The sequence below is a fragment of the Mustela nivalis genome (assembly GCF_964662115.1).
Source record: "Mustela nivalis genome assembly, chromosome: 19".
NCBI lineage: Eukaryota > Metazoa > Chordata > Mammalia > Carnivora > Mustelidae > Mustela > Mustela nivalis.
This window is the reverse complement of record NC_139038.1, coordinates 24127820-24147842: the sequence shown is the minus strand read 5'-3', so window position 1 is coordinate 24147842 and position 20023 is coordinate 24127820. Positions and strand designations below refer to the sequence as shown.

At 47.9% G+C, this 20023-nt stretch overlaps 1 protein-coding gene across 3 annotated transcripts in view; it reads right to left on the bottom strand.

Moving 5' to 3' along the window:
- Positions 1–1246: 1246 nt before the first annotated feature.
- The window catches only part of LOC309855026 (uncharacterized protein), a 64321-nt gene continuing 45544 nt past the window's right edge, over positions 1247–20023 (bottom strand). For all 3 annotated transcript variants that reach the window (XM_082714844.1, XM_082714842.1, XM_082714843.1), the window contains exons 3-18: positions 18005–18136; positions 13267–13288; positions 12404–12492; positions 12097–12171; positions 11641–11751; positions 11082–11145; positions 10778–10916; positions 8485–8586; positions 7777–7837; positions 7633–7668; positions 7486–7553; positions 7270–7364; positions 6325–6389; positions 3441–3594; positions 2781–2863; positions 1247–1334 (exon numbers count right to left, since the gene is read on the bottom strand). In XM_082714844.1, the coding sequence (XP_082570970.1) occupies positions 1314–1334; positions 2781–2863; positions 3441–3594; positions 6325–6389; positions 7270–7364; positions 7486–7553; positions 7633–7668; positions 7777–7837; positions 8485–8586; positions 10778–10916; positions 11082–11145; positions 11641–11751; positions 12097–12171; positions 12404–12492; positions 13267–13288; positions 18005–18136 (1317 nt within the window). In that variant the 3' untranslated portion in view covers positions 1247–1313. The remainder of the gene's footprint in view (positions 1335–2780; positions 2864–3440; positions 3595–6324; positions 6390–7269; positions 7365–7485; positions 7554–7632; positions 7669–7776; positions 7838–8484; positions 8587–10777; positions 10917–11081; positions 11146–11640; positions 11752–12096; positions 12172–12403; positions 12493–13266; positions 13289–18004; positions 18137–20023) is intronic.

The window sequence follows — 20023 nt, the reverse complement described above, 5'->3', positions numbered from 1 at the left end:
ACAGTCTTTTTTTTAAAAATATTTTATTTACTTATTTGACAGACAGAGAGCACAAGCAGGCACAGAGGCAGGCAGAGAGAGGAGGAAGCAGGCTCCCTGCCAAGCACAGAGCCTGATGTGGGGCTCGATCCCAGGACCCTCGGACCATGACCTGAGCTGAAAGCAGAGGCTTAACCCACTAAGCCACCCAGGCACCCTCCTGACAGTCTCTTGATCACTCCCCAGACCCTCAGGCCTCCCACTCTGTGCAGCTCTGTCTGGGAACACCACAGGGAACCACCTCTCCTGTCAACCCCTCTCTCCTGCCCTCCTTTGGCCTAGGCCCTGTCACAGGACGTGACAATCCCATTGACGAAGGCTGCTCAGGCTGACCCTGACTGCCGCAGTGCAGTTACCAGCCCCTCCTGGGCAGCATGAGAACAGACTGAACTTGATCCTTCGGTGGCCCTCCATGACCCCAAAGCTGCTGGAGGATGGCTGCGTCCATGACCTGGGAAGAAGGAGGGCTTTGCAGAATCCAGCAGCTCTGCGGCCGAAGGGATTGGCAAAAAGGGCCTAAAAGGGGCCAGAAGCATACCCCCACTCCTCCTGCTGCTGAGGAAGGGATGGGTCTCCTGACAGTGACCTCTGCCCTGCCCACCCCTCCACAGGGAGACTGTGGGAGCATTGTGGGGCATCATGGGTCTCACCAAGAAAACTGCCACCATCAGCTCCCCTCAAGCACCCCTGTGGTTGGGGAGCAGCTGAGAAGGTGAAATCACTGCACAAAACCCGGATTAATGCTGGGCCTCCTCACCAGGCTCTCAGGGCATCTCCAGACACCTCATTCTCTGCTCACTGTCACAGCAGACCACGGCCTGGGGACCGGCAGCTGTCTTGCCGATCACTACCTCCTCCCAAACTAGCAGGTGCCATGTGCTCAAGGGGATCTGTCACCAGAGTTAAGACAAGCACCAGTGGATCTAAATTCAAGCTGGGCCCCCTCCCCAGAAGGATTCCTGGGGTCCCTTGCAGTAGAGGTACCACGAAGCGTAGTCTTGTTCTATTCTCTGTCACCACCACTGCTGCCAGAGTGTAATCTGTGCGTGAAGGTGTCACCCTGTGCACTCGAAGGAGAGGGACTGTAGGTCCTCCTGAAGGCAGACACTGACACAGACAGGACCGTGAATGGTTTATTGGGGGGATACCAGGAGAGACGAAGCACAGGGGAGAGGATGGGCAGGGAAAGCACTCAGACCCCCAGGCAGAAAACATTCATATTTTTACTAAATAAAAACTCATTGGAGCCTGGTTGTTGGAGGTCAAGGAGGTCTTCAAATTAGAAAATGATTAGCCTGTAAGGCAAAAGGATTTGGGTTAGTACACTAGGACCTTAGATTTTCCCAAATGCTCTTTGCCTCCCATAGTGTATCTGAGGTCTTGGATGAACACTTGCATGTGTGGCCGCCTCTGTGAGTCTATTTGTAAAAGACAATAATTGTCTTCGCATCTCACATATAAAGCTCTGATTGTACCCGTTCTCCTAACTACCGTTTACTTCATTGTAGCTGTGACCTGACATTTAATAGAAAAAGGGGGCTCTCTGCCTTGTCTTTGAAATGAGAATGGCCACTACCTGGGCTGAGGTGATACACTCTTAGTGCATTTTGTGGACTTAAGTGAACATCTTTTGACGCTCCTCTGCATGGAGCAATTTTCATTTAAACAGAATAGTGAATGGTCAGCGCCCATGTATTATGCATATTACTTGCTTTAGGGAAAGGATTAGAGGGAGAAAGGGCAAGATGTGAGCCAAGAGGGAAAGGGGAGAAGGTGAGGGAGACAGAGAATCCCAGAGAGGCTCCACACTCAGCACCCAGCCGTCTGGGGGCTCAATCTCAGAACCTCGAGATCATGACGTAAGCAGGATTCAAGATTCTACGGCTTCACCGACTGAGCTGCCCAGGGGCCCCTGCAGTTCTTTATGGACTTCAACTCCTATTGCTCTAGTGACCTCAGAATCCATGATGCTCCCCCTTCCACAGATTAAAAAAAAAATGTTGAGGTCCTGAGAAGGCCACACTGAGATTTGGTTTTGGGACAGAGAAATCTGGAACACAGGCAAATCTGCAGGACACTGGGACTGAAGTCCCGGGGCAGGTGCCCAGCTGCAGGCAGGGTGGTGACATAGATACAGAGGCCTGGTGACAGGGCTCTAGCTAGGGTGGCTCCTGGTCAACCCTGACTCCCCCATGAACAGTCTGACTCTGGCTGACGAGGCGAGGGCAGCCAACCTTCGCCAGACCTCGGTCCCGTCTTCCCTTTTTCTCAAACCCCACACGCCGCAGATGAAGTGAGAGGTGTTTCATCCCTCCCAGAACAACAACGGCGGATGCTGGACACGCACGACGGGAAGAGCCAGACGTCTGCCATTGTGCAGCAGAGACACTTCCTGCCCAACAATGGCACCTGCCCACTGCTCAGTGTGTGCAAATAGCCAGGCACACACATGTGTGTGCTGAGGAACTTCAGAATCTTCAAAGCGCCCCCAGCCTGGTTTCCCCTTGAATGTCAAGCCCTGAGCACAAACTCTGCCTTTCCTCCACTGTCATAACTGCAAGGTGATGATCTGGAAACAGAGACGCCTGTACTCTCCGCATGAAGACTTACCACTTTGAGCAGGAAAGGACACCACCCACGACCCCAGGATATTCCCAACACACACAGGTCAGGACACTGTGAGGCCCAGAGAGGAACAGGGCTCCAGAAATGTGTACAACCAAAAACACCCCTGTACTTACTTGGTTCTCCTCTGGGACCTTCTTGGGCACAGCGCTGCTATTGTCCCGTGGAGCTCCACGGGCTTCTGAGTGGAAAGGAAGCCCTAGAAGGGACGGAGGTGGATTCAGAAGGGCGAGGGCCACGCAGGATTCAAGCCAACCCTCTCCCCCTGCGCCAGCCTATTCCACGCTCTCCCTCTGGAAGGTCCTTCCTGTTTCTCACGGGACTCCCCTGACCCCTGTGGATGAAGGAGGGAACAGCCCCTCACCCTAACACGTATGACCACTCTGCCTGGGAACAGATGTTTCCAGAACTAATCTATTACGCTGGACAACTGGGGCCTCCACACGAGGGTGATGTGAAGGTTGTGCTTCATGCAGCCCAGAGCCCAAAACCTCGTGTCTGCGCAGTGCCCCTGGGCAACGCGTCTGTGTCTCTCCTCTGCGAAATGTCACCTTTCTTCTCCATGGCAGACACCTGCTGCCCAGTTCAGGGCGGTGGACCAGACAGTCCATGAGATGGACGTCCACACAAAGTGGAGGAATGTGACCATGCCCTCACTCGGGCTTATCTTTGCTTTGCAAAGCCTTGTGGTACCACCTCTCCATCCTCTCCACCGACAGAAGTGGCTATAAACTGTGAATGTGCTTTATGACTCACATCAATTCAGATCATCTCACCGTGTGGTGGAGGAACGAGGTGGGGCTGAGGCCCCCAGGTCCCCCAGTGTGGAGGTGGAGGAGGAGGAGGAAAGCCTGGTATATTCCGCCCCACGTGGTAGGGCATACGGAGGGGCCCTGGGCAATGAGGAATCACTCTCACACCTGTACCGACCTGCAGAACAGACAAGAAAATGTCTTAGTAAAACAGACAAAAGTTGCAACACCAAGAGAAGAAACCAAAGCACAGAGCTCTCAGCACCCGGCTTCTTCCGGAGAGCTGCATCTGCTGCAAAACTGACAAGCCCCTCCCAGCTGGTGCCAGTATAAAGACGGGGGAGAGGGCAGTGGCTGTCACAGGAATAGGCTGTCACCAAACATCACTGCCCTGGTCTGCCCACGTTCACCAGCAAGAAGTCGTGTCTTAAAGATGAAAAAGGATCACTGCAAACTAGTCAAGCAGCACATTCCAGACACGGGGGCATCCGCATCCAGGTCAACACTTCGTCTTTCCTCCTCGGTCCCCGGAGAAGATTCTGGTTGGGTCAGAATAGAGGGAATGGGACGAAACTGAATGCCCTTTCTCCACAAAGTTCCTGAGCCACTCCAGGGGAATCGTGCGCTTGAGAGTCCCCAACTCTCCCCATGCTGCCTCGCCTCCTGACAAAGGGTTCTCTACTCTCTACAGTTTCTGGCCATGGACAAAGACCCCTGGGGAATTAGGGGCTTGTGGTCTGACAGAGGCCCTGAAAAAGCATCTTCCGAGGAACATGATACCAATAACCCTTCTTTACACTCAGCAGCTGTGTTTGTCTTAAATTTCATTTGGAAATTTCAACCCACTGAGTTCCAGAGTCATTTTGTCCAATGGGAAATGAAGATGGGAGGGCCAAATAAGAGAATTCACAGAAATGTGTATGCTTCCCGATGGAAAACTCCACACGTATGATGAGAACAGAAACCAGCTCTTAGGAAAGTTAGGACCAAAGGACCTGCTCCTGGAAGCCCAGCTCAAGGGCGGGGAGGCAGTGGTCAGTGCAGGTCATCACTGACGTCCCCCAGTAGGACGTGTGCGCGGGCTGCGACTCCCACAGTGCGCCCGAGAGCTCTGATACTTCAAAATACTTGTAGAAAGGGTGTGAGTAGCTGGTTCGGCATAGCATGTTTTTCAGAGAGGTAAAACAGGGATAACTCGTGAATCTTGCTGTGAGAACGTTCTAGACTGCAAAGGAGACAGTATAAAATTCAGAGAGATTTTCCTCAGGCTCCATTATTGAGGATTACCGGACCCATCGAACGCCGGCATGAGCACAACACCAGCTGCACATGAAGGAAACCTAAAGGAAATCGGGCCGGCCAGAGGACTTCACTGGGGAGGGAGCGGTCCTCCTCCCCCAGTTACTTCCCAGGGGTGCACTGGCAGGCAGGGGTGCACACACATGCACAGGAATCCTCCCCAACACCAAGTTGCAAGACGGTAGCACCCGTGCCAGAACGGCTACCCGCCCCCTGCGTCTCACCTACAGCCTGGGGTGAACAGAGGCCGTGGGGACAACTGCTGTCACCGCATGTTAATATAGGTCTGCACCTCGACACAGACAAGGAGTCTGCCGCCAAGGATAATCCACTAAGGAAAGAACTCCATTCCAGACAGGCCGGGATCTACGTCCAAGACTACGCTTCCCCATCATGGCAAGCACAGCATCTCCTTCTGTACATTGAGAACACACACAATGAGAGGCCATGGGAAGCCCAGTGTCCACGCGTGGAAGTGCAGCTGCTCGTGGGTCAACCGGCGGCCCACCAGCCCCCGCCTGAGCGGCTCTGCTTCCCTCCCTGACAAAGGGGTCTTCTACTCTCCACAAGGACTGTCCGTGGCAACAGACACCACCAGGAGACAGGAGTGTCTGGAGTCCTACAGTGGAAATGGAAGAGTGATTTCTGAGAGAAGCACGACCCCTACGAGTGAGCGAGACCAGCTCTGTGGATCCGCGTCCGGCTTTCAGACCCTCCTCAACTCAGGCGCAGAGCAAATGCGTAGTCCTAGGTGCTGAGAACCACGGAGGGGCCGATTCACCAACCCCAAATGCAAACCAGTGTGTCTGGAGAGCACATGCGACGCTCCCAGGATGGGTCGGGAGAGACACGATGAGCTGGCACAGCCACCAGACCCCAACTGAACCCGCTCACGGGAGCACAACTGAAACACGTGTGAGGGGTGGGCCCTGAGGGGAGTCACCGGGATTCCCTCTGCAGCGCTGCTGCTCCAGGGGGCGTTTCTGAGACACACCTGCCCCTGGCAGCGTGCCCCATCATCTCACCCAGGCGCCAGCTGGAGGGATTCCAGCTCACGTCTTTGTCCGCACAATTGGAAAGCAGAGGAAGTCTCACAACTCACCTTCTCCACCAACACTCAAGCTGCCCAAAGCACGTGGCACAAGTGGGTGGCAGTCCTGGCTTTTCCCTTTTCCCGCTGTGAGGACCTCTGCAAACCTCCTCCCTGTGAGTCGCCTGACCCGAGAACCAAAAATGCTCCTGCTCCCACAGGAAAGCAAACCACAAACCCAGCCGGACTAGCTGACTTCACTGTGGAGTGAGACGTCATCCTCCTCGAGATATTTACACACATGCACGCGTACGCACGCGCGCGCACACACACACACACACACACAAACAGACGAGGTGTGCATCCTACCACCACGTGTCTCTAAGCATCTACAGCTTGGGGAGGAAGCGCGAAATTGAGGATCTCTACCGGAGCACCCGGAGGCTCCTGGGTGAGCGGCGTGCACTCTGAAAGGGATGGTCGCAGATCACACGCAACACCACAAGGCCAGGACAGGGTGCTGTCCACACTGCAAAACATTTCAGAAACGGACACAACTCAAACGCCCACACCACTTACCGTAGGCATCTCTGGGTCCTTTTGAGGGCCGGTGCGGCTGTTCATCCTGGGAACCGGTCTAGGTGCTGGATCAGACAAAGGACAGAGGTTTATTGTGGTTTGCACGCCCTCCATGCCTTCCTCTCCCATCTTGCACTCTTTCCCACACACGTGTCCCTTATCAGAGGGTTTCCCACGTGACTCAAGTGACTCCTTTGCTAGGAGAGACACCAGTCCCCTGACTCTTGCGGGAGACACTCCAGGACCCCGGTTCCAGTGTTTCCATAAGTAATGCATCCCGTGTGGACAGGTCGGGGTACAACTGTCTGGAAATCAACACTAAAATTGGGGTGCTCAACACACATCAGGCAAGTCACTTTTTCTTCGTAGATTAAACATCTAAGTGAGAAGAGCCTTGGGTGGGTGACATCCACAAACCCCCACCGTGAACGGCCCACGTTCTCTTCCCCGACCACAGGGATGGTTCGTTTGTCCAGCCTGCGGATGAGACCGAGCACGCGTGACTGACCAACAAGTAAGCATTTCAGAGAAGAAACAGACTCTGAAGGTTGGAGAGTCACAAACAATGAAAGCATAGGCAGATGGAGCAATAAAGCTATGGCATGACACCGACAGCATGAGAGGAATAAAATACATTTCATTGATGAATATGGTCCTATAAATTACCAATAAAACAAAAATATAGGAACCTCCATAACAAGCAAATAAATGTCCTTTTTCACAAATAGTCTTTTTCCCCCCAAGGCTTGACTCCTGAGTCCAGGTGGGAAGGGAGCTCGGCTCCCACCTTCTCAGGCGCAGCTCTTCAGAAGGGGGTGGCCGGGGGGAAGGTGTGGAGGGGCGTGAGCTCCACCTGTCACAGGGGCAAGCGTCCAGGAATGGGAAAGGCACCGTGTGGTTTCACGGCAGAAATCAGGCTGCTGCATTTCACATTGTGCTTCCTACCTTGCCACAGAGGCTTCTGGAACTCAGGCCTTCCCGGCATCGGTCTGCACTGCGCGGGTCCCACAGGCAGCATCTCCCCTTCCATCATGCGCAGTCTTGAACACAGAAAAAGAATGGACATTTCTTAAGAATTAAAACACCACGTCCTCTCCTAGGCACTAAACAGCAGAGCCGTCACCCCTCCAAACCGTAAAAACACACGTCAAACTCTCACACCTGTGTTTCAGGTAGGCGTTCTCCCTGCTCTGCTGCACTATCCTCCTCTCCCAGTCCTGAGCCCTCATCTGTGGGAGAAAAGCACACCCATCATCGGTTGTGCCAGACTGTGTCCCAAGAGAAGACGAGGCAAAGGAAAACACTTACCCAGTTAGCCACAGCAGTCCTCTCCTGCACTGCCATCTGAAAAAAGCCAACACACCAAAAGCCCATGTTCAGGGCTCTAAGGGCCACTACCGTCACCTGCAGGGGGCGCCAAGGGGTCAGTGTGTTGGGCACAACTCAGGTTACCTGGCCTTGGAAGGTGAACTCCGCCTCTGAAAGCTGATGTTGCATGTCTTCCACTTGTTGTCTGAGGGACAAGTGTTTTCATCAGACACAACCCAACATGGGGTGTGATTTTCCATCATCTGCCCAAGTGACCAACCTCCTCTATCAGTCCCCTCATACATCAGATCCCGACACAAGAACCACTTTCACCTCATTATAACTGGACAGTAGGATCAAAGCTATTGTTACAGCCTTCCTTAATCGTTTTCCCTGCCTGCAGGTTCAGAATTGAATAATTTCCTTACCCATTTTCAATCCTTCCCTCAGTTATCACATGACAAGTGTCTTTGGTCATGAAGCTCTATTCTCCTTGAACTTCTATCCTCGCCATGGTTCCCAGGGTTGCAAAGACCACCACCATCAGATGGCACTACAACGTTTATAGGTAAGATTCATCCTAGGACAAACTGCTCTCCTCAAGATTAGGACAAGTGACACCAAGGACACTGGTGTGGAGTCAGTTTCCACAGAGTCACGCCAGCACTGGGGTCAGGACATGTTTAGTAATGTAATTGTTTTGTTCCTTATCTTTCTGTGGCTGTTAATTCTCTCTGGATATATCCTCTGAATTTTTGTGTATATTACCTGAGTCCTAATAATGTACAAAGATGAGGAATCCAAAGGGAACAGGGATTTCAGGAGCCAGTACTAGGTAGTGTCTGGACTTACCGATACTTCTCCATTTCTTCTTTTGTTGCCTTCAGATTATGTTTGGCAGATGACAGCTCATTCCTGGTTTCATTCAGATCATGAATGGTCTCTTCTAACTTCCTAAGATGGGAAAGGTATGTACATTGTCCAGGAGACAAGGTCCTGAATTGCTACCATTTATCCTCCCAAGCATACTTGGTGGCCTAGGTTGGAATGTCCCCGCTAAAAGCACAGACTGACAACACAACAGGGAGAGAAATGAAGGCCCCATTTAGGGTTCAACGACAATCAAACTCTGGCTGCTGCCAAGTTCCCTCCAATCGGGACTGTCTTTATACTTCCCTACTTCAATTCATTCACCATGTCACCAAATAACATTGCACTCTGTGCCCTCTCAGAGTTGGTCTTTGGGTTGAGTCGGTGAAGGCTCATTTCAATTCAAAGTGAAAAGCCAAGCCTGACCAGCCACACCCATTAGGATGAAGCAGTGGCCCATCATTAGTCTCACACCTCCATGGGGAGCCCTGATCCTCAGACCAAGGTTGGGCAACACAGTCAGCCCAAAGGAACCTTCCAGAATGGGGGTTCACTGGCATGGAAACTCACTCCCACACATCTCTAGGCTTGAGAAGTACAAGCCCTGCCCCCTCTTGAAAGATCCTGGTGTAGGAAAAGGCCAACCGTATTGCCAAAAATAGGTCCTCAGATAATCCATGTGAACTGTCACATACTCAGGGTGTTTTGTCCAGGGAACAGACTTCAGATGGAAAACTGTCAACTCCATTGAGTCAACCTTCTTGAATACAAGACCAAGTTCATGGATGGTGAAGGCAGCAAACGGTGATGTTAGCAATGTTGGTTTGCTGGGCTGCCTCAGACTCTTGTTCATGGTGTTGATTCAAAGGTTTCAACAGGACACATGTCAAGAATCACGTGCAGAAAGACTTTAGAAACTGAGACAAAACCTCTAGAAAGAGGAGGACATGAGCATCTGCTACTGGCCTCTCAACTATCCTTCAGCAAATGGCTTCTGGAGCAGCAGTCAATGTGTGGCCCAGGCATATGGTGTTGAAGAGAGAAAGGTGGTGAGGACACTAGACCCACCCCAAGAAGAACTTACCAATGAACAGAACCCAGGTGCCTGTGAGAGAGAGCAGCCCCTACCCCTGGAGAGGGAAGAAATAACACAAAGCTGAGTTTCCAGGGAAGACAGGGAACAGTTTTGCTTTTCAACAGGAATGAGGGCCTCCACCGTCCTGATCTCCTCCTGAGAAACAAAAGGAAACACTGGACAAGAGAGCAAACTTGTGAAATTTCTACAGCACATGAGGAAACATGAGAACCAGATGGACAAGGAGGAAGCCTAGGAGAAAGGCAGCCTGGCAGTGGGAGCCAATCTCCCCAAGACACATCCGTGAATTCTGGAACAGGCGAGTGAATACAAAGTAAATGAACAAGCAACCTTTTGGGGACAGGTTGGAATGCAACAAGCAAAGTTCCGGTTCAGCCAGCAAAGATGAGACTTAGTGAGACTGCAGGATTTGGATGGGATCCGGGAGAGTTCCACCTAGAAAACCATGTGGAAGGGCACAAGGGTGGCCTGGTCATTAAGTATCTGCTTAAAAGTATTTGATTCAGGTCATGATCCCAGAGCCCTGGGATCGAGCACCACATTGGACTCCCTGTTCGGCGGGAAGCCTGCTTCTCCCTCTCCCACTCCCCCTGCTTGTGTTCTCTCTCTCACTGTGTCTCTCTCTGTCAAATAGGTAAATGTACAGTCTTTTCTAAAAAGAAAAGAAAAAGAAAATCACGTGGACAGGAAATACCCTGACCTTCTTAGCGACTGGGCTGCACCGAATGATCTCAGTTGTGCACCAGATGAAGGGACCCAGGATTGCTGGAGCCCCAGCCCACTTTCCACAAAGAAACTTTCCTGGTTTCTGCAGGAAGAGAATTCCATTGTTCTCTCCACATTCTGGACCCAAGTCTCATGCTGAACAAGAACTGGACCTAATGCAGGAGTGGTAAGAGCACGTGAGAAGAGTGAACCTGAAAGGACAGCGCAGACTGACCCAGAGGGGATCCAGGCATCCAAGGGATTAATGCTGCTACCTGCCCCCGCAAGTCCTTAGAACAGAAAGGAAAATGCAGGTTACACATATCAAAATAGAAAGGGCAGGCACAATTCTACAAAATGCCTTTGGCAAACGTACTCTACGATCCAATTCCGGAAGTTCCAAATACAGTTATCTAGACTTGACGCCACATAAATTTATACAACCGTATTTAGGACAACACAGCAAGAGCTTACTCTTCTGCAGTCTGTTTTTGTTGTTCCGTGAACTCCACCATCATATCCACTCTCTTCATTAGTAGGTTGAATTCTGCTTCTTTAGCTATTTTCCGAAAACTCGGGGCACTATAGCTGTCTTCCAGGAACTTTTCCTTCTCTGTAAAGGACGAGTTTCCTTTTGTGTGTTTGTGCCATGACCTGAGAACTTGGTTTTGATGAGGAAGGACAAGGGCAAGACCGCGAAGGCAGGAAGGGATTCTTTCCCTGCCCGATGCAAACTCATCGCCACCCTATGGAGATTTCTTCCCCCCAAACAACATACCTTTCAGTTCTTGGTTTTCGCATCTCAAGGCTCTCGGCACTTCATCATCCACTTCATCTTGGACCTTTAAGACAGATTTAAGAAAAGACCTATGAGGGCACCTAGCAGGACAGCATCACAGAGGGCAACAAAGAAAGTCCCTGAGGCATAAATAGAATAAGGAGAAAGTAAGACAACTGGTTCATTTCAAAAAACGCACAAATGGCTTTCTCAGTGGAACAGATATTTTAAAATAAATCTTCTACTATATAATTGACTTGCTATCGCCCTTCATCGCTCACATATTTTGTGGGATTTTCTACATAACGTGGAGGGCAGCGCTGAATGGTGTGAAGATTACCCAACTGTGAAATAAACCATATTTCCTAGATCTTGAAGTGGCAAACCTCATCGTGGTGGTCCCAAATGAAATCGCAGCTCGCTGTTCAGTAGAAGCTGCAGTGCCCAGACGCCCACTCTCTACTCCGTAAACAGCTCACGGGTACACTGCACTCACCTCCCCCACTGAGTCAAAAGCCTCCCGAGCAGCATTCTAGGACAAGGAACATCGACCTCTTACCACATCCATGGTCCGGATATCTCTGGCTCTCACAACCTCTGAGAGAGCCTGTTTAAGATGAAGGGTGTCCTTCAATTTTTTATTGATGATTTCCAAGTGTTTGATGTTCTCCTTCAAGAAAATATATGGAAATATATATATGTATTGAATGAGGAACAAGGACTCATTCCTTGGGACACTTGGGTGGCACCTGGATGGTCCAGTCTGTGGAGTGTCTGACTCCTGCTTTCATTGGCCTCAAGTCCTGATCTCAGGGTCATGGGATTGATCCCTGCTTCAGGCTACACACTCAACATGGTGTCTGCTTGGGATTCTCTCTCTCTCTCCTTCAGGCCCCCTCCCCTCACTCTTTCCTTCTCTCAAATCAATCAATCTTAGAAATAATAATAATAAGAGTAATTCATTATTTTTATTTCCATTGTTAGAACACAATGCGGGCAAAGAAAGGATTCTTACTTTGCATTCATTTATTTCCGCAAGGGAAACCTTATGTGCTCTCTTCCTGTGAGATTCTTTCTTTGCTTCCCTGATCTGTAAAGCACAGGAAAAAGGAATCAGAATCCCAAAATAGCATCATGTTAGAGAATCTTTTCTAACAATGTGTAACTCCTTTCTCAAAGAGAGAGGCAGTGCCCTACATTTGTGAAGCTTCTCTTACTCAAGGACCACTCTGGATCCCATGAAATAGATCAATAGAATGAACTAGCCGAGGAGGAAGGAACCAAAATGAAATCACAAAAAATATTTGAAAGGGCACACATACCTTCTCCTCCCAACTGGCTATGTTTGTGTCAAGATATTTGTTTTCCTTTTTCAGCTCAACAATATTCCTCTTTATTTGGTCTAAAGTAACTGAAAGGAGAAAAAAGAATTTTAAGATAATTAGCAAAACCAACGACATTGAATAATCCCAGTGGGATTGAATAATCCTACCAGGGACACATTCTCTGACACGAGGGTGTCACTAACTTGTTAGCATTCCCATTGTGCCTGAAGAAAGCACGAACTCACAGCGATGAACAACGGCATTTGACAGTTTCCAAAGCGCCTGACGGCCACCCAGGCCGTCAACAGCCAGCACCACAGAATCACCACACTCCATGAGCCCCAGACACTATCCATTATCCCCGCTGGCACACATTCGATTCAATTCATTTTCCCTTGGCAGGAAAGGCTCCCTCCACTTCAGACTCAAAACCATGCTTTGATCCTCTCCCATGACACGTGCTCTGCGTGGCAATATCTGCCTTCTTCTCTGAGTGTAGCCTGTTTGCTAGACTCAGAGAGCTTTCTCCTCTTGGCATTTCACCAAGAGCCAGCTCATGGCAAAGTACTCCCTCCAGACCTCAGGCTGTGATCATCACTTGCCTCCTAAACATCTCTCTGCAAAATGACACCTTGTATTCTCCCTAGTCCCATGAGGTGTTCCTCCTCCTGGACTCTTAGACAGGGCAACGCCCTCCACATTGTCACTTAGACTCCCCAAGGGGAAGAGAACCATTTGCAAGACTTAACAAGTCAGTGACACATCAGAAGTCACCATATTTATCCCTCGTCTGATTATACGCACATCACACACCGGTACCGAGAATTTTTGGCGAAGAAAGCTGAAGCTGAAAATCTTACCTTCATATTGTCGAGGCTTTACCTAAGAGAGGAAGAAGCAGAGTTGAGCTGGATTTCAGAACATATTACATGTAAAAATCTATAGTTCAGCTATATACCAAATTTGTAATCCAAAGATATTAAAATAATCTCTTTGCTTAGCAGAAGGAATTCGCAGGATTATAAAAGAAGACAAAATGGAATTTCCTGATTAGGTCATCATAGTTCACAATCCATCTGATAAAGAGCACAAGTGTGTATAACTTCCTTTTGAACCCCAAATCTATTCACATTCTATTCAATGAATGTTCAACCTATTCATTTTGACAAGGGATCATGCAGATATTTACAACATATTCATTATTTCACCATTTCCCTAGCTTTTCTTAATGTTAGTACCATGCAGTTTGTGTTAGTTTTTTTTTTTTCATTGTATATATTTACTGAGATGGAATTTAAACATTGTCTCCAGCCTTACTGCGCTACAAGTATAACGTGTACAGTGCGTTGATGTGATACATTTATAGATCACAAAATGATTACCACCACGGCTGATCCTTCAGCCTGCCCCATGGTTGCTTTTTGTGGTATATGTAATAGAGTATTGCTATTCTGTGTCCTTGGATGAATTTAGTGCAGGTTCCTGCCATGCTAATTACAACACAAAACATACCCAACACTGTCAGTTTGGTGAGTGCCTCTTTCCACTCAATTCTACCCTACAGGTGCTTGTGTGTCTTTTTTGTCTTTTTTGTCTTTCATGGGGCATGTTTCTGGGATGCTTCCATGTTGCATAGTTCTCGAATTTCCCAGATGGGAATCGTCGCAAATCATTACAGTATGTGTGAACTTTTGAGTCTGGCTTCGCTCATTAAGTTCTTTGTGGAGATGAAGAACCAAGAGATGTGGCAGTAAAACATGTGGGAAGAATTTGAGATTCCATAATGGCACAAAGGGAATAGATGTTGGGATCTTGGCAGCGCCCAGAATGCACTATTTTGTGGCCAACAGAATGGTCTGGGAGAAACTTCAGATTGGAGCATATGCTGTGTTGGAAGCAAGGTATAAGGTGATCTGTTTAAACCAGGGAAGCTTGGTAGGCACCCTGGGGGAAAACAGGAGGGGCATCCGTGGGTCCCTTCGAAGAGCTGGTCTTGACTTCTATTCCAGCTAATTGCTGTTTGGCTTTCCTGGGCTTTGCTCTGTGCTTCATGAACCAAACCTGCAGGAAGGTGGGCTGGATCTCCAGTTTCCAGGCCGTTTCTTTCTGAAGGCTGCGGAGCGGGGTATGGGCTCCTGCTAAGCAAGGACTCCAAATCGGCCAGCTGTTTTCTGGTGAACGTGGTTCCTTTCCTTTGTGAATGCTTCTCGAGCTTTCCTTTAGGAAGGTCCCCTGTGCTGCGACATCCCGAGATCTAGCTGTGTCCCTGCTCTGGTCCTGGGTCTCTCTCATCAGTTTTGATGCAGTGTTCTAGGATGCACGGTTTGTGTATAACACCCAGCGCTCCATGCAACACGTACCCTCCTTACCCACCACCTGGCTCACCCATCACCTGACTCACCCATCTCCCCACACCGCTCCCCTCTAAATCGCTCAGTTTGCTTCCCAGAGTCCATAGTCTCTCAAGGTTCATCTCCCCCTCGGATTCTGGCCCCCTAACTCATTTTCTTCTTCCTTCTCATAATATCCTCCATGCTATTCCTTATGTTCCACAAATTAGAGAAACTATATGACAAGTGACTTTCTCTACTGGACTTCTTTCACTTAGCATATTTCCTTAACGTTTTTTGCACACAATATCTGCAGTGAAGTATAGAACCTGGGACTATTTTAAAGTCCTGGAAGGAAGGAAAAAAGAAGGCAGGGAGGCAGGCAGGCAAGGGAGCAAAAGCTGTGTCAAAGATATGACTCTTTCCTTCTCTAGAAAGCTTTCCTGAAACTTTCCAAAGAGTTGGCTGTTTACTTAATTCACACACAGTTAGAGCACATCAGGTGCTATGAAGTTCCCCAGACTGTTAGAAATGGAGTGTCATCAAAAAGAAGTCAAAGCCATCGAATGAGAAAAAAGAGTGGCCCATGTTGAGAGATGAAGCATAAGCCACCACAGAAAGACAGCGGGTATGTCCACAAAGGGGAGCCAGGCAATTCAGACTCGAGTGACACTGGTCTTATGATAGCTCAATAACATCTAGGCAAGACCTCATTTTGCACCATCAACATATTTACCCATTCAACAGTTTTACGGATGATGAGAGACTGAGGCCAACCCCCACATCTTGCCAGGATATTGGAATATCACCATGCTATCACAAACCAACCTAATAATGTTGGTGGGGAGAGTGCATCAGGGCAGGGCAATCAGAAAACCATAGTTATTCCTTTGATTTCACATGTTGATTAGGAACCTCGGAGCTCCCCTGGCCCTTGTCACCAACCTCATCGGCAGGGGAAGTGTAAAGGTAGATGGCTACACCGAATACATAATATTTTTCTTTCTCTTTGAAGGGAAGTTTTCTCCATTGACAGAGAAAGGGGGGAATATTCCCATGTAGAAAGAAACTCAAAAGAGTTCTTCCTTCTTAGAAAGATCAGCCCTCAAGTGAAATTATGTCACAAGAGTCTAACTCAGGGTTTCCCAGAGACTAAGCCACAAAGGGAAGGGAAATACTCAACTCCAGTGCCATCTCTCCCTGCCTCGCCGGTGAATACCTCAGTCTAACCCTGAGCCAGAGGAGCAAACAACCTCACCCTAACACCCACCTACCTCAGGTCCTTTACCAGGACACAGTATCTTGCTTTCAACACAACCCTACAAGACATACTACAGGGAAAAACCATGAGAGCAAGCACGAGAATCACACTTCTTGTGGCAGAAGTGATGGGTTAGCAGGCTGGGGCTTGAAAGTCCCTTCCACGTAGGATACTCGATCTAAGGGAAAATTGCACAAGACGAAGAAGAGGTGGTACATGTAAGCATAGATATGAAACTCTAAGACTGTAACGTGATTCTAGACAACACCACCAATACAGAAATCAAGAGTGCTTGTGCTGGCTCCATGAAGAGGCTCAAAATAAACCAGAGGAAAGAATCACTGACAGTAAAGAATGTCCTGCAGGAACTTCCAAAAAGGAAACAGAAAGGGCGCCTGGGTGGCTCAGTGGGTGGAGCCTCTGCCTTTAGCTCAGGTCATGATCTCAGGGTCTTGGGATCGAGTCCTGCATCGGGCTCCCTCCTCCATGGGGATCCTGCTTCCTCCTCTCTCTCTCTCTCTGCATGCCTCTCTGCCTACTTGTGATCTCTCTCTGTCAAATAAATTTTTAAAAATTATTAATAATAAAAAAATCAAGAAAAGACAAAAATTACAAAGACAGCACAGAAAATCCAAGACTGGTAGGTCACTGCAAAATGTGTTACACACACATAATAGGAATACCTATTCCTATTGGAGTGTGGACAGAGAGATATTTCAATCAATAATGACAGAGGATTTTCAGAAATTAATGGAGTTTCCAAATCAAGGTCCAGGGAAATAAAACATCAAAAGCAGGAGAAACACAAACACACACGCACACAAACAATGAACAGAAAACACCAATGATGTCTGTTATAGAATATTCAGCTACAGATCATTAAAGACAAAGAAACAGTTCTGCGAATCTGGAGCAGGGGCTGGGAGTGGGGAGGGAAAGGGGGAGAGCGGAGCAGTAAGACCTACTCCCGAGGAAGAAAGATAAGAACGATATTGTACTTCTTTTCAGAAAAGATACCATGAAGAAGGATGAAATGTGTACACGGTTTAAAGAAACATCGAACTAGAAAGATTTTGCCAGTGAAAGGATCCTTCAAAACACACCTCAGAGTAAGTAAGGAAAACCATCAGGAATAATGACGGGCATTATTTCAATGATGAAGGGGTCTCCATTTCTCCATTATCCATTTCTCCGAAAGGACACAACAATTTCTAATGTGCATGCATCAACAACAAGAGTATCAGAGCACATGAAGCAGAAACTGAAAATACGGCTGGTGGGAACAGATGAATCCATTCCTACAGCTGGAGAATTCAAAACCCTCTTATCAGTCACTGACAGACCCAGAGATACACAAATTCCAGGAGAACACAGGTGCACTGACGAGCATCAGCCATCCGCTGCACCCACTAACATCGGCGGAATACTTGATTCAACGACGAAGTATAGACACTCTTCTCAAGCTCACGTGCAACAGTCACTGAGAGAGGCCATATTCGGGGCCATACAACACATGGGAACCACCAAAGGGATCAAAACTACAGGAATTGTGCTCTCAGACCACAGATGACTCAAACTAGAGATTGAGAACACAAGGTAACTGGAGAACGGCCAAAAAACGGAGGTTCAACAGCACACTTCTAGAGAAGACAAGGGTGGGAGGGAAGGTGGGTGGAGCGATTGGGGAAAGAGAAGAAGGGGAAGAAGAGTCCACCGTTTGTGGCGAGCACTGAGAAATGTGCAGAATTGCGGAGCCATGTTGTACACCTGAAACTCACATTACACTGTTTGTCGAGTATGCTTGACCTTAAAAAAAAAAAAAAAAGAACATATGGATCAAGAAGGCACTTCAATAGAAATCTAAAACTACATCAATCTAGGTGATCATCAAATTTGACATATTAGAGGGAAATCTGTAGTACTGAATGGACATAAAAATATCCAGTGACTACAAAATTGTCTGCTTATTTATGAATGAAAGTACAGAAGGTACATTAGTATACTTACAGCGAGGATGGTTCTCCACAGGTAAATGAGAAAGGCACAGGCTCCCAAGCAGGCAGTTATAATGAGAAGCTTCCACAGCATTTCAATCCCATCAGGGCCAACACAGAAATGGTCAGGCAAGGAAAGGACAAGCTGAAATACCATTTGAGAAAATGAGAAATCTCAAAGACATTAATGGTGTATCTGTCACAAAATCTACTTTACAAACCCTCAACCGGCCTCCAGGAGGTAAGCATACCTCGCAACTACCTCCTCCGGGAGGAGAAGGAGCACCGAGGGATGACCAAGGAGCTGGGGCAAACTTTGGGGAGTGATACGTGTGTTCATCATCTTACCATGGTGATGGTTTCCTTGTTGCTTACCTATGTTCAATTTCAACAAACCGTATCCTTTGAAAAGATGTTGTGATCACATATACATTATAACACACTGAAGCTGTAGGCAAAATCTAATAGACAAATCTTAAGAGATCTTACTCTACCTACAAGTACGTTGCAAATTTGTTTCTATGGCTAACAGAACTTGAGAATGTATAAGCCAACATAAAATAGACAAGATAAGTCAATGTAAACTTAGAATAGGAAAGAAGTCAGTGACTTCTACTGTCCATCCATGAAGGAGCCGGATAAACTCCTTTGGTACATTTCCAAAACTACACCCAAAATTTATGGAAGAATGAGAGAAAGCATGAATATAACGTACTAGAGATACAAAGGAGCATGTTATATGGACAGGTGTTTATAGATTAGGACATTCGTGACAGAAAAGGGAAGGCTGCTCGTTAATGTGATATGTAATTATTTTCCAGTAAAAAATTATAATTAGTGTTATTGCTTAGTTTCTGAAAACATTTATGTTTTCTTTCAATGCTCACATTGCTTCTAAATCACAGTCCAAGATGTCTGATTCCTGAACTACGTAAGGATTTGCATAATCAGGTGATCATGTGTGCTCTAAGGATATCTGTGAAGTTTAGGATCTCCAAAACGCTGATGGAAGGAATTCCTGTTACTATCTCTTAGTACTGTAATTAAATCGGGCAATAAAAGCTATAAAATTTAACTTTTTAAAGAGAGAAAATATTAAAGAATGTATTTATTTCTTTGAAAGTCAGAGGGGGAAGGGCAGGAGACTGAGCAGCAGACTGCCAGCTGAGCAGGGAGCCCAACCAGGGCTCAATCCCAGGACCCTAGGATCATGACCCAAGCCTAAGGCAGACACTTAACTGCTTGAACCACCCAGGTGCCCAGGAATTCTAAAAGAATACAGAATTCCTGGATATGAACACCAAGGCAAGGAACACATCATTTTACAAAAACCAGATTTAGAAGTATTACAGGTTAAAAGACACTAACAATGCAATTCATACTAGCTCACACCAAGCTTGAATTTGGTGTACACACACTTCTCTAGAAAGGAGCTCCTGAAGTATGTAACATTTTCCCCTTCAGCCCACACAGCTGAGGTCAGGAAAATGTGTGCTAGCGGGAAACGTACACTGCCTTTGAATAGCCACTGTCTGAAAGAGAGCAGTAGCTGTCAGCACAATGGTTGATCCTGGGTATCAAATGCACAAGAGAAAGAGGCCATCTGGTCAGGAATGGAAAACACGCGCAGTCGCGGGCACTCAGGACATCTGGCAGCTGTCTGGATGCTGATACAAGAGGCTGACTCTGCACTAGATGACAGCCAGTGGGGCCAAAAACACTAGGTTCTCGACAGCGGCCATGAGCAGGTGGAGGTGGGAAACACAAGAGCAGTTCATTTAGGCAAGAGTTCAGAGATGGGGTAGAATGAGAAAGGTGAACGGATGCATGAGATGCAGCCTAGGTAGATGGGAATAATTGAAATCAAGACGACCAAGAAATTCCCTCTTCTGAAGACGCCAGTGAAACAGAATGAAGCCTATTTTGACTAGAGGTCTTCATATGAGATAGGTCTGCCTCAATAAAAGGGTCCTTCTTGAACAATGACACTTCCGGACCCCTGTTTCATAATCTGGTACAAGCAGATCTAAAG